We start from the raw sequence: 14,160 nt of genomic DNA, 5'->3' as shown, positions 1-14,160 counted from the left end.
CGAGTCAATGCCAACATTAAGAAAACAACGGTCAGCAAATTTAAGAGTAGCCACTTGGGTGAGGTACTGGAGCAACTGACATCTGTATAATATAATCTCAATTAAGTACATTTGACTATATCAATCCTTTTCCATAAATAGCCTGAAAATATCTTATCAGTTACCCGATTCAGTTGAGAATTGTTAATCAAATCCACAATCTTGTGTGATGGTTTATTTTTTTTTTATAGGTCATAGTTCTTCCTCTAATTTGTTTAGTCAGGGACAATTGCCTCAATCACCATCCAGAGCAGAAGCAGCACACCTCAGCAACAGTCTTCAGTCTCATTCCCTTGAAAATTCTGGCTGCCTTGATGTAACAGGTGCAATTCTTTTGTAATATTGTTTTCGTAACTATCTATTGCAGTGATAACTAAAGTGTTTGGATTTAATTTTTCTCTTTGAGGACCAAGTTGTTTGTTGTGTTCAAAGAAAGAAAAAATGTTTCAAACCAACTTGGGAGTTACAAAGGTGACTTGAGATTTGCCATTTGCACATTGTTACACACTGGGTAGATTTTCGTCTTCACCGCCCAGACAGTGAAGACAATTTACTCTACTCTCATTTCCTTAGCCTTAAAGTAATAGCTCACCAAATCTAGCTAGTTCACCAAATATAGTTATAGAGTTGATATTTCCATCATACAACAGCCACCCATAACACTCGTGTAGTAGTCTCCGATATAAATCTCACTTGCAGATGCTGTAAATAGCATAATTTAAAGATTGTTCCTGTTTACAATTGTGCTTGGAAAATAATGCCACTAGTTATCATGGTTGTTTTGCCCATTTTCTTCCCTCCTTTCAAAACTTCAGAGGAGAAAGGTTATGATTGTGCAGGTGCCTCCAGCTCTCTGTTCCTTCACCTAAATAGCTATTCTTTATGAGCGAGTGTAGATAGTGATTGGTCTCATGGATATACCACTGAAGTCTATACACTGTGCACTTTTCATCACTGGACAATGATCAAGACTGGGAACCCTGGATATTTCCCCCCTCTAGCCCAGGGGACTAAAGTAATTTCGTATGGAAAGTAGGAATGTGGTTTCTTGGGGAGAGGGGGGGGGGGGGTGGTGGGTGGGGGGCGGTGTGGAGGGCTATAATGATGTGAAAATTTATTTAAAAATAAATCTTGAAGAAATGACAATGTTAATATTAAGAACAATTATATAATAAATCCAACTATCAGAAAATGCATTTGATGTTTCTTATACTATTCATCCTAAGCTTTGTTGTGACAAAGTAGCTTTTTGTTGTTGCATTCTTTCCTATGTAGTTGCAGGACACACTGTTTTATAAGAGAAGTTTTAATTTCTGTAATGGAGAATGTGTTTTGGTGCTATGTTTGTGCTGTAATTATATTTATACACATTTAGAAATGCATGGGCTAATCAAGGACAGCCAGCATGGATTTAGTAAAGGTAAGTTGTGTTTACAAATTTGTAGAAATTTTTAAAGAACTGACCAATATGATAGGGAAAGGGATTGCAGTAGATGTAATATATATAAATTTTCCAAAGGAATCTTAGAAAAATTCAGGCATATGGTACAAGAAGAAATGTAGCAGCATAGATAGATAGTTAGTTGACAGGTAAAGAGGTAGGGTGTTGCTTGCACTGGAGAAGAGTTGGAAATGGTGCATCGCAGGAGTCAGTGCTGAGTCCAATTTTGTTCTTGGTATTTATAGATAATTTGGACTTGGGTATAGGGAAGAAAACCTATCTATGTCTTCCTGATGTTTTCTTTTACAGTCGATCTCACTATTTGCCAAACAAGCTACTTTTATGTAACCAGCAAATATTCAGATTTTCTTCCCCCTGGCCTTGCAGCAGCCCACTCGTGCCCAGTGTCTCATCCTGTGCTACGCTAGCCTTTAAAGTACGCGTAGTGCCAGTTGCTGAACTGGTGTCTGGGAGTGACAGATGCAGTGATGCTGTGTCGTCTTCTTCACCACCCCTCCCCCCCCCCCCCACCCCCTGCTCTCGTGCACCGCCTCGGGACAGGCTGCTCAGGTGCTTGTTGTTGATTATCTGAAAGCAGAAAAGCACAAGAGCCGGGTTATGGAGAGGGGAGGGTGAAGCAAGATATGCATGCATACAGCATCAGTAGCTTGAAAGTGAGAAGAGATTGTGGGATGAGGGGGAAGTGGGATGTGAGAAGAAGGATTTGGAATGACCATACCGTTGTTGTCCCCAAGGGATTCAACCTCGCCAGTTGCCACGGCCTCTACAATCTGCAGCCCAATGATGTCCAGAACGCTCTTCTCCAGCTGGCTGAGGTCATGGATGCCAGCCTACCACCCCCCCCCCCCCACCTGACTGCCACTGCTCCCTCCGGTTATGTTTGACCTTGGCCTGAAAGAGAAAGAGAAGTGTGTGAGTGAGTGTGATGCAATATGTTTGGGTGATGTGCCTGCCATAGTTGAATAGCTCTAAGTGTGTGCAAGGTGTGAGATATGGATGAGAGTGTTGCAGCAGTGGTACGGTTGTGAGAGTGAAGTGAAGCTCTGATTGTGAGGTGTGAGTGGTGATAGATAAAGATTGTTGGTAGGTGAGTGCTAGGGGTGTGGTGAATTGAGCAGTGTGTGAGGTTTGTGGTGCAGAATGTGTATATGGCATTTGCTGATGCCTTCACTCAACTTGACCACTCGTGTGAGGTGATTAAACTTCTTTCGGCACTGGATGGTCGACCTTGCACCACAGTACTGGCCGTGACTTTTTTTAAATGCTTATGCGATCTGGGTGTCGCTGGCAAGGCCGGCATTTATTTCCCATCCCTAAATGGGTGGCTATCTCCTGCCACAGCCTTCGGGAGGTGTGCGGCGAGGGCTTCCTTCCAGTGTGTAAGGGGTTTTACTGTGTGGGTGTCGGGTTCGCCAGTTATGCCTCTGACTACCCCCTTTGAGTTCTGACCACCGGACTTATTTGCAAGTAGCGATGTAGAAAACGAGCAGACCAGTGGTTTGGTGCAAAGAAAAACCAAGATTTTATTACCAGAGAACGATTCTATACAAAGGATAATATGGATGCAGTACACTAACACTTAACAGGGATGGGAAATAGACGGCACATCGAGGGAAAATGACTAAAATGACAATTTTAGCAATCCCCTTAACTCCCACCCTCTAAACCTCACTAGGCTATCTTATGAGGGGTCAGAATTCCAAGCTCACCAGTCCGAGTCGTTTAAACAGATGAGAATCTTGCTTCTTTGCCACGTGGTTTCAATGCTGCACAGGGTACCGTCCAGGTGAAAATACCCCAGTAATAAAATAGTCTCTGGCAGGGTATTTCACCTTTTGGGACGGGCTCTTCTTCGTAGGTCCTCTTCCTGGGGTGGTGGCAGGCAGGGCGCGGGAGGCGAGGAGACAGAGAGAGAGAGCATGGCTTCCTGAGGGGCTATAGTTATACTCCTCTCGGTAGCCCTTATCTCACGTGCTAAATCAGCTCATCCTTTGTCTGATTTGAGCGGGTTGGAATTGAACAAAAGGTGTCGATCTTGGCCCATCGACTTAGATGGCCGGTAATAGCTTCTAATGGTCCCATAACTGCTCTCCTTTGTTCAACAGATTCCTTGATGGGGCCAGCCTAACCTGGATGGCTCCGCTGATCGTTTGGATCGTTTGAGTAAACAAGCTTGATGGCCTGTAAACGGGGGCCTGAATGTAACTGAGTTTGCTCCCAATACATAAATGTAAAAGTTCTGTCTGGTTTCGTGATCTCGCAGACATCAAAAATACCCAAGCTGTTAGCTTGTCACAGAGTCCACAATTGGAACTTACAGGCTTTTGGTCACGAGGTTGACCGCAGCCATTTTGTGTGCCCCTGGATTTTTAAAATCAGTCCAACCAGGGTCTCTTTTAATCAAATAATAATCTTCGGGGGGGAACTGCCTGAATTTTGCAAAACTTACAGTCCCCCCTAGGATACTAAAACTTGCTTGTAGTATCCATGTTCCAAAAATGAGCAAAATTTTCTGACCCTCCATAAACAACCTTCCCCTGTATTTACCTATCCATAATCCCTCGACACATGTATTTCCCGTACTTAGAGAAAGCGCAGTGTGCAATAGGCATCTATAGATGAAAATATGGTTCATTACAAAATCCAAGTGCGGAGGGGTCCAACACCCCTGCACCACTTGGTACATTACAATTTTTTTAATTCTGTAGTATCAAACAGTCACAATCTTTATTAAAAATAACAAACAATGACCGTCACGTTTAAGTGATGCGACGCAAAACTCAAACGGGTGTCTCTTCTTCCACCCGGGCATAATGTTCCTTCCACACCTTTTGAGTTTTAAACTCTAATCTGGGACCCTTTCTCCTACACTGGATGCACACCAGGGATGCACACCAGGTAGAGAACTATCCCTAACTGACACACCACCAGGATGTGGGATGCCATACGGATCCAGGATGGGACCTCTATATTTTCAAAAACGTCCCACCAGGGTGGGTTCGTAATATCTAAAATGTCGGCCCCTATTTGGACAGTCTTCTGTTCCAGAGTATAAAAATCAAACTCATGAAATTTACGGAATGTATCTTTTAAGAGGGCTTGATACAACTGCGCGGTCTCTGTGGGGCACCACGCGGGTAGGTGTACCTCAGTGAGGTTTAAAATCACGGAGGCTACCGCATAGTGCACCCCTTGATACAGCACCTGGTCTGTAGGTACTAGCACCAAGCCGTTCCCTGGTCCCTTGGTGGTGGTGGGGCATCCCTCTACTATCGTCCGTGACATCGCGGTCGTGGGCAGGGGCTGTCGGGGGCGGGTCACTAGTTCAGTGGCATTAACTGAGATTGGGGAGTATGGGATCGCGCATGCGTCCAGGCGAGACTCCCAGTCCATCCTCCTCCCGTTATCTTGCCACTGGCTGCGGAAAATGATGGAAATGCCTGTGGGGCAGGCTTTCTCTGATCCCCACTGACAGACATAGATCCCCTGATCCGGTTCCCACCATTTATCCCAGCACACAGTTAACCCCCCGTGGGTCCCTGTGATAGTCCGGTGAGTGTCGTTCCCCAACCGTTCCCACTCAACTCTGGGGTTCCCCATGCCCTTACTTAATTTCCTGAGCCCCCACCACCTATCCAGGGGAACGTGTCCCTTGCATGTTAAACATATCCTTTTGCCCACGGTGACGCTAATCCTGGGAGTAACGATCCGTATCCTGGGGCACAGGAGGGAGGCCTCCCCGTAGGTGAACCCGGTCTGGCTGGAGTACTGGGACGAATTGGATCCCAGCCACCCCAGCCACGTTCCCTCGTGGAAGTAAGCAGTGGTCTCCTCCGCCTCCCGTACACCGCTACCGTCGACCGCCACCGGCGCCCTGTTCCCCGAGCACCCGAAGATGTGGTCCTCGACGTCCCCTCTCCTACTGATGCTCAGCCCGAGCAGGGCGAGCAGGATTACGCCTCCGTATATTCTGAAATTTCCTGCAATAGACATAAAGGCATCTAGCCAGGTTCCCTGGAGACTCGCTGGCTCGGGTGACGTATGGTCGGGTCCCGCGACCTCGACTCACATGGACAATACTCTGAGACGGCTTCATACTTAAATCAAAACTAACTGTTCCTTACTTAGAATCAAATTAAAATAGCCTAACTTAACACTATAAACTTAAACTACTAAAGCTATATACATCTCCGTCCCCGAGCGGCCAGCCTAATTCCTGTCTGGGCTGTTGCAGGCTGCTCCCTGCGGCATGGCTGCACTGACCTGCACTTCCGGTCCCTTGCAGTCTGTAGCTGCTAGCTGGGGACCTTTGTCTTTCGGCTTCTACCTGGCTTGGGAGGCTGTCGTTTTAAGCTGGGGAGGCGGTGACCATACCTTTCTGGGCTGGGGTGTCCGAGGGGACCTTCTAGGGAGGGCTACTGGTGGGGCCACCTTGGTGAGTGGTCCTTTTGCTCCGACCCCAGCCTTTGTGGGCGCGGCCTGTGGGTTTCCCACGACCGCTGGCTGGGGGTCCTCTCCCTTGAGTCCCACCCCTCCCAAACCTAAGCTGGGGACAGGTAATCCCTCGCTGCCGGCTGCCGGTGACTGAGGGTCTCCGCCTTCAGGTTCAAAACCTGTGTTATAGGCGGGGTCATCTGGCTCGGGCTCCTCCTCCTCCCCACCTGAATCCCAGAAGATGGGGGGAGTGATCTGAACAGGGGGCTGGGTGACTCCTCCCCTGACGCACGCGACTGCGCCTGCTTGCACAGCCTGTGTACTTGAACTTGCTGCTGGCTGGGGATTTTTAACCTCGGGCTGGATCCCGGCTGCCTGTTTCTTTGCCTCCGGCCTGAACAGCTTGCATTGGTTTACATGAGTGTAACATATCAAAGTTTGCAGATGATACAAAGATGGGAAGGAAAGTAGTGAGTGAGGAGGACATAAAAAACCTGCAAAGGGACATAGACAGGCTAAGTAAGTGGGCAGAGATTTGGCAGATGGAATACAATACTGGAAAGTGTGAGGTTATGCACTTTGGCAGGAAAAATCATAGAGCAAGTTATTATGTTAATGGCAAGAAACTGGAAAGTACTGTAGTACAAAGGGATCTGGGGGTCCTGGTGCACGAAACTCAAAAAGTTAGTATGCAGGTGCAGCAAGTGATCAAGAAGGCCAATGGAATGTTGGCTTTTATTGCTAGGGGGATAGAATATAAAAACAGGGAGGTATTGTTGCAGTTGTACAAGGTATTGGTGAGACCACACCTGGAATACCAGTTTTGGTGTCCATACTTAAGAAAAGACATACTTGCTCTCGAGTCAGTACAAAGAAGGTTCACTCGGTTAATCCCGGGGATGAGGGGATGGACATATGAGGAGAGGTTGAGTAGATTGGGACTCTACTCATTGGAGTTCAGAAGAATGAGAGGCGATCTTATTGAAACATATAAGATTGTGAAGGGGCTTGATCGGGTGGATGTGGTGAGGATGTTCCCAATGATGAGTGAAACTGGAACTAGGGGGCATAATCTTAGAATAAGGGGCTGCTCTTTCAAAACTGAGATGAGGAGAAACTTCTTCACTCAGAGGGTAGTAGGTCTGTGGAATTTGCTGCCCCAGAAAGCTGTGGAAGCTACATCATTAAATAAATTTAAAACAGAAATAGACAGTTTCTTAGAAGTAAAGGGAATTAGGGGTTACGGGGAGCGGGCAGGAAATTGGACATGAGTCTATGTTCGGAACGGTCATGGTCCTGTGGGTAACGGAGCGGGCCCAGGGGCCGTGTAGCCTGGTTCTGCTCCTACTTCTTGTGTTCTAATTCTGTGTTAGATTTCAGAGATGGTTCTATTCCTGTTCCTGGCTGGGGTGGAGATCACCTTTTACAGAAGGTAAGTACTGTAGAAAATATAGGGACAGTGATCTCCTGGACGAGTTTCGATCGTCTAGATGGGTCGGAGAGGAATTTCCCAGATTTTTTTCTCCCAAATTGGCCATTGGGTTTTTTATCTGGTTTTTCGCCTCTCCCAGGAGATCACATGGGTTCGGGAGGGATGTAGAGTGATAGTAGATTTGAGGTTAGGATCAGATCAGCCATGATCTTATTGAATGGTGGAGCAGGCTCGAGGGGCCGATTGGCCTACTCCTGCTCCTATTTCTTATGTTCTTATTTTGTGCGCCGGGGCAATTTTACTGCATACACCATGGGGCTGGCTTTATCCACTATGCTATAGGGTCCCATGTACAGTGGCTCTAAACTCCCCACTCAGGCGTAGTTCCTCACCATTATCTGGTCCCCTATCTCCCACTGGTGACTTTTGTTAGGTTCGAGCAGCAATTATTTCGATGCTGCTTCCCCATGCTCCCTGCTGCCTGCTCGTAGACCTGCTTTTGGTCCGGAGCCAAAGCTACCCCCTGTGTGCCTCCCTTGTCCCGGATTGCTGCTACCGGGCCTACTCTACAGGGGTCCCAGAACTCTCCTTCCCTGTCCCCCTGCTTGGCCACCTCGTCGGTCTTTTGGTTACCCTCCCACGTGGTATGGAGGGATCCTAAATCTATGGCCAAAGGTTTTGACCTTTCCCCAGCCTGCTCGTTCCCTGTGGATCCCATTAAGCTAAATGGGACCTTGTTAGACCGGGGTGAATTGGTCAGGTCTTCCGAATGGACCACCATGCTGGAAGCTCCAGTGTCCACCGATTATCTCCCCTGCACCGTCTTCACCCCCATCTTAACATAGGGCCTGCTCCCCTCAGCATTTTCGCGGGGACACAGGTCGACAGGCTGCGCTGGTTCTAGTCATTGCTGGGAGTTTGGATGGGGCAGACGGGGTCAAAGCACCGGTGGTGGCTGCTACTTTTCCCTGGCTGATCAGGAAAACCCGCATCGACTCTAACAGTGATTCGACCGTGGGAACTCCTGCCTCTGCCTTTTGGGCTGGGGGTGGTGAATTCTTCCCTTTATTATCCTTCCAAGGATTTTTACAATCCTTGCGCCAATGGCCGTCCTTCCCGCACCCATAGCAATTTAGCTTGATTTGAGAGGGACGGTTCCCTTCCTGGTGCCACTCTTTCTTATTTTGGACCCCAGGTTTAACCTCATAAACTTTGCCCTTTTGCTGGGGCGCCTCATTACTTCTGCCATTTTTATAGGCTACCGTGAGCTGACGGATTACGGTCTCTTCGGTAGTTTGGGGGCTTCGGGGGTCGAACCAGGCCTCGACCTTGGCTCAGATCTGGGGTAGGCAGTTCGACACCAGGCAATGAAGCCAGTGGGTCAACTGCGGCCGGGTCAGGAATGCCCGATCCGCCACTCCCAGACATGCGCTATTGTAGACTGGCCACAGCCTGTCTGCGAACGCCTGCGGGGCCTCCCCTGCGAGCTGTACCGTCCTCTCCACTCAGGAGAACGGACTGCCGTCGTTCATACCCATGGCCTCCAGTATCTCATCTCTCAAATCGTCATACCCCTTCTGCCCTTTTTTGCACTCATCCGAAAGGGTCTGGAGGAGCTTACCCTCCAGAGAGAATAGCAACATCTTGGCCTGCTCTGCGTCATCGCAATCGTTGACACAGGCTGCCTGCTCTACCTCTCGGAAGTGCAGTGAGGGGTCTCCCGTTTCAGAGAGCTTGGGGATATGACTCACCATGTGCCCTGAGCTGTTGGGTGCCATGAGGTAAGAAAAATTGGTTTTGGATGGCCCCGGGTTCATTGTCCTCCGCAGGCTGGCTGTACCTCTGCTGTCGGATGGGGCACATCGGTCCCGGTCCCGACTTATCTAACGGGGGCTGCTGTACCTCCCCTACCACTTCATCTTCCAACCCCCTTTGCCGCCAGACCTGCCGAAAGTTCGGCGCTATGGGTGGTGGCCGTGAAACCTCTGGTTCCCTGACTAGCTCGTCCCCAGGCGCTGCCTGCGGGACTGTTCTGCTTGGGTTGCCGGTAAAGTCCAACTGGCCTGCCTTCGGGCTTATGAGACACACCATGCCTTTTGCCTTCCTTCGGGCCAGGCTCAGATTTTCAATTTCCTCTCTGCAGGGGCCATGATCTGCGTCTTCAAACCCCTGTTCTCTCGCATACCTATACGCTGCCTTAACCTCCTTAACTTTCTCCTCCTGCTCTCGTATTTCTTGGGTAAGGCGGGCGTTCTTCTCCTGCAACCTTATCTCACTATTCTTGGCCTCGGTAACCTGGCACTCCAGATACTCCAGCTTGTGCCTCGTGTTACTTTTGCCCTCACTAATCTGGCGCTCCAGGCGCTCTATTTTGGCCTGGTGTTCCCTTGCCATCTGCGCTCATTCCTGATTTAGCATCTTAAGGGCAATCAACAATTTCTCCTCCGCTAGGGCCTTATCCTGAATCTCTTTCCTTATCCTGGACTTCCAGGGCTGCTTCCTTAAGCTTGGCAGCCTGTGCCGCTACAACTCCGTCCAACAGTAGGAGCTGCTTCTTGTAGCACATTAGCCACACTGCTTTCTCTATTGACCTTTTATGTTTCTTACTCCCTATCCACTGGGCGGCAGCATCTATCAGACGCTCAGCCTTTAACAGAGTGCTTATCCACTTCTTGGTGATAGTCACCTTTCTAAAAACATAATCGGACAACGTCTCTTCCATAGCTGTTCCTTCCTCCGCATCACTGTCTGCTATATCGCTTACTGCTGCCGATGGTCCTGCCGCGGTTGCCATTCTGTAAGGGGTTTTACTGTGTGGTTGTCTTGGGTTCGTCAGTTATGCCTCTGACTACCCCCTTTGAGCGGTTCGAATCGCTCACCCCTTTTGAGTTCTGACCACCGGACTTATTTGCAGGTAGCGATATAGAAAACGAGCAGACCAGTGGTTTGGTGGAAAGAAAAAACAAGATTTTATTACCAGAGAACGATTCTACACAAAGGATAATATGGATGCAGTACACTTACACTTAACAGGGATGGGAAATAGACGGCACATCGAGGGAAAATAACTAAAATGACAATTTTCGCAATCTCCTTAACTCCCACCCTCTAAACCTCGCTAGGCTATCTTATGAGGGGTCAGAATTCCATGCTCACCAGTCCGAGTCGTTTAAACAGACGAGAATCTTGCTTCTTTGCCCTGCTGCCTTTCGATGCCACGTGGTTTCAATGCTGCACAGGGTACCGTCCAGGTGAAAATACCCCAGCAATAAAATAGTCTCTGGCAGGGTATTTCACCTCTCGGGACGGGCTCTTCTTCGTAGGTCCTCTTCCTGGGGTGGTGGCAGGCAGGGCGCGGGAGGCGAGGAGAGGGAGAGAGCATGGCTTCCTGAGGGGCTATAGTTATACTCCTCTCGGTAGCCCTTATCTCACGCGCTAAATCAGCTCATCCTTTGTCTGATTTGAGCGGGTTGGAATTGAACAAAAGGTGTCGATCTTGGCCCATCGACTTAGATGGCCGGTAATAGCTTCTAACGGTCCCATAACTGCTCTCCTTTGTTCAACAGATTCCTTGATGGGGCCAGCCTAACCTGGATGGCTCCGCTGATCGTTTGGATCGTTTGAGTAAACAAGCTTGATGGCCTGTAAACGGGGGCTGAATGTAACTGAGTTTGCTCCCAATACATAAATGTAAAAGTTCTGTCTGGTTTCGTGATCTCGCAGATATCAAAAATACCCAAGCTGTTAGCTTGTTACAGAGTCCACAATTGGAACTTACAGGCTTTTGGTCACGAGGTTGACCACAGCCATTTTGTGTGCCCCTGGATTTTTAAAATCAGTCCAACCAGGGTCTCTTTTAATTAAATAATCTTCGGGGGAGGAACTGCCTGAATTTTGCGAAACTTACAAGTGTGTGGGAAGAGGACAGCCCACCTCCTTGCCACAGCCTCAACCAGTGCCACCAGAGCCGCATCTAAAAATCTCTGGGCTCTCTCCCTTTGAGGATGCTTTGCCATGGCTTTGCAGTTGGGCCTCCTCATCCTCGTCATCAAAAAACCTTTCCTCAGGTCACCTCTGGTTCTTTTGCCAGCCAAGTTAAATCTTCCAAATGCCTTCATCACACCAGGTGGACTACAGGACCCTCCACCCTAAGACTTTGCTCCCATTTCTAGCATCCCTTTTACTGCTCTCACCTACCAACAACCCTCTAAACTACATTCCAAGTTTTTCCCGATCCCAGGACTGCCCCCAATGCACCCAGTCTCTGGGACTTCCATCTCTAATCCCAGGACCCTTCACCCAGTGATCCCAGGATCTTCCCAGTGTTCCTGGATTCCAGCCTCTGCAGTTTTCTTAGGATTCCCTCCTAGGCCCTGAGACACCTCTCAAAATATTGCTAGACCCTGAGACCCCATCCCAATACTGCCAGACACCAGGGCCAGAATTTTAATGCTGCCGTGCATGCGGGATCGGAGGCTGGTCGGGAGTAAAAGTGGAAGTAAATCAGAACGCATTGGGAACCTGCCATCATTACGCCTCCTCCTGCCTTTAACTTGGGTGTGTTTGCCAGTGTGGCTGCGACCCAAATGGCAGAGGCAGGTGACCTAATTTAGATCATTATTACCTTGTTGTCAGACCCTTAATCATGTTTTTAACCAGCTGTTTTGAATTTCACTGCAATACCATGGGAATCACGCAGCTCAGCAACCACGTCTGTCAAGCTGAGGCAGAAGTTCAGAGGCCATTGATCGAGGTCATGCATGGAGAGCACAATAAATACTGCCACCTGACAACTGCTTACTTTCCTAAGGGAAATGCTCTTGCTGAGTGCCTTCTCCTCAATGACCTGATGCTCCATAGGATAGAGGGCATCAGTGTGGGCTGCACCGCACCGGAGGTGATACACCAACACGGTATACAGGCAGAGAATAAGCTTCCTCAACATGACTGAGCAGCAGTGCTAAAGGAGGCTCAAGCTATCATGCCAGGTTGTCGCAAACTTTGCAGCTTGCTGAAGGAAGACCTGCAGCCCAGAGGACCTGGTGGACACACCTTACTAGTGGCTGTCAAAGTCACCAGCGCACTCAACTTCTTTGCCTCAGGCTCCTTCCAGGGATCTGCAGCAGACATTTGCGGCATCTCGCAGTCGGCTGCCCACAGATGCATCTCACAGGTCACGAATGTTCTGTTTGACAAGTCAGCCAATTATATCAACTTTGCCACTAATGACGACAGTGTTACTGAGCAGGCGCTTGGCTTTGCAGCTCTGGCTGGCTTCCCATGGGTGCAGGGTGTCAATGACTGCACACATGTGGCCATCAGGTCGCCCCATCATCACCCAGGAGTCTTTGTCAACTGCAAGGGCTTCCACCCCCTCAATGTGCAGCTGGTCTGCAACCATAGGAAGAACATCATGCATGTGTGCGCCAAATTCCCTGGCAGCTGTCATGACTCTTTCGTCCTGCACCAGTCCACCCTCCCGCAGCTCTTCGCATCTCCAAACAGACTTTCCGGCTGGCTGCTTGGAGACAAGTGCTATCCACTGAAGACGTGGCTCATGACACCCTTGAGTAGGCCAAGTACTGAGGCCAAGGAGAGTTATATGATGCCACATTTCCACCAGATGTGTCATAGAGCAAACAACAGGCATGTTGAAAATGCGATTCAGATACCTTGACAAATCTGGAAGAGCCCTTCAATATGCACCAGTCAGGGTCTCCAGACTCGTCGTTGTCTGTTGTGTGCTGCACAATGTGGCGCAGCAGCGAGGATTAGCGCTGCATGAGGAGCAAAGCGTAGAGTGCACTGCCTCTTCAGAGGAAGAGCAGGAGGAACCTGAGGTCCAGATGCCACCAGCACATGAGCACATTGCTGCCCGGGAGGCCAGGAATGGCCTCATCATAGCCAGATTTACGTAACTTCCTGCATTACACCCATATGGTTGCCATGTGCTGTGGCAGGTTCCCCCACCCCCAGGAACACTATAAAGCATCCCTACAATGACCAAGCCATTCCTTTCACACTGACCCCCATTGCTGGAGGTACTGTTATGTCTCACCATTCACTCGCACTTACTAAGCCACTTCCAAAGTAGCATGACCAGAAAGTGGTGAAAATAAATAGTTTTATATGTGACAATAAGTGTAACGGAACCTTAACAGAAACACTTCTTTAAACACCCATGTGCTTACCCTTGTGCGTCTACTTTTGTGTCATCTTTTGCTTGTGTGCTTCTACGAGGTGCAACCCCTGTGGCTTCAGCAGAGGTAGAGGCAGCCTGCTCACTTCCCTGCTGCGACTGCGTAGACACTTTTGGCAGATGTCCTCTGGGTTTTGGAGCCTCTGTCAGAGCCTCCTGCACTTCTTCCTGCACCTCCAGGATCGCCCTCTTTCTTGATTTTCTTGATGGCCCCGAGGCTGAGCGTCTGCATTCAGCTGAGCAGAGCTGGGAGCATCCTGTGCCCTCTGGCGAGGAGTCTCCACTGCTATCCCTGTCTCCACCATCTCCTCTTGCTCACTTGTGACTTGTGAGACACCAGGTGACAACACTATCTATCTTGCGTAGGACCCACCGAGGTGTGCGTATCTGCACTGGTACGCTTAGGTCTGGTGACGGTGCACCCTCAGGTGCTGGAGGCTCCTCTGAGGAGTCGTCTTCCTCTTCCACCTGGACAGTGGTGGGGTGGAGGGGGGCCTCTTGATGAACCTGTGGGAGAGTAAAGAGATGAGTTAGAAATGTAATATCAAGAATGGGTAACGATACCATTATGCACATGATGACCATTCACTGGCT

General features: G+C 49.2%; 1 protein-coding gene and 1 long non-coding RNA gene across 12 annotated transcripts in view; one reads left to right on the top strand and one right to left on the bottom strand.

The window, feature by feature from the left end:
- Positions 1-14,160, top strand: part of nek10 (NIMA-related kinase 10) — a 470,337-nt gene that overhangs the window by 392,433 nt on the left and 63,744 nt on the right. For 8 of the 11 annotated variants that reach the window (XR_015078459.1, XM_085988547.1, XM_085988548.1 and 5 more), the window contains 2 exons: positions 231-362; positions 1,415-1,459. Coding sequence is in view for 10 of the 11 variants with exons in the window: in XM_085988547.1 (XP_085844673.1) it covers positions 231-362; positions 1,415-1,459 (177 nt within the window). In the remaining variant the exon portion in view is untranslated. The remainder of the gene's footprint in view (positions 1-230; positions 363-1,414; positions 1,460-14,160) is intronic. The other 3 variants (XM_085988546.1, XM_085988554.1, XM_085988551.1) reach the window with 1 other exon arrangement.
- Positions 3,000-14,160, bottom strand: part of LOC147117516 (uncharacterized) — a 59,266-nt gene continuing 48,105 nt past the window's right edge. The window contains exon 4 of the long non-coding RNA XR_015078460.1: positions 3,000-14,073. This is a non-coding gene — a long non-coding RNA (uncharacterized LOC147117516). The remainder of the gene's footprint in view (positions 14,074-14,160) is intronic.

Source organism: Somniosus microcephalus, chromosome 5 (genome assembly GCF_052327205.1).
Source record: "Somniosus microcephalus isolate GS21.2 chromosome 5, FLI_Smic_1.0, whole genome shotgun sequence".
Lineage (NCBI taxonomy): Eukaryota > Metazoa > Chordata > Chondrichthyes > Squaliformes > Somniosidae > Somniosus > Somniosus microcephalus.
The sequence above is the reverse complement of the archived record's forward strand: the minus strand, read 5'-3'. Positions and strand labels throughout refer to the sequence as shown.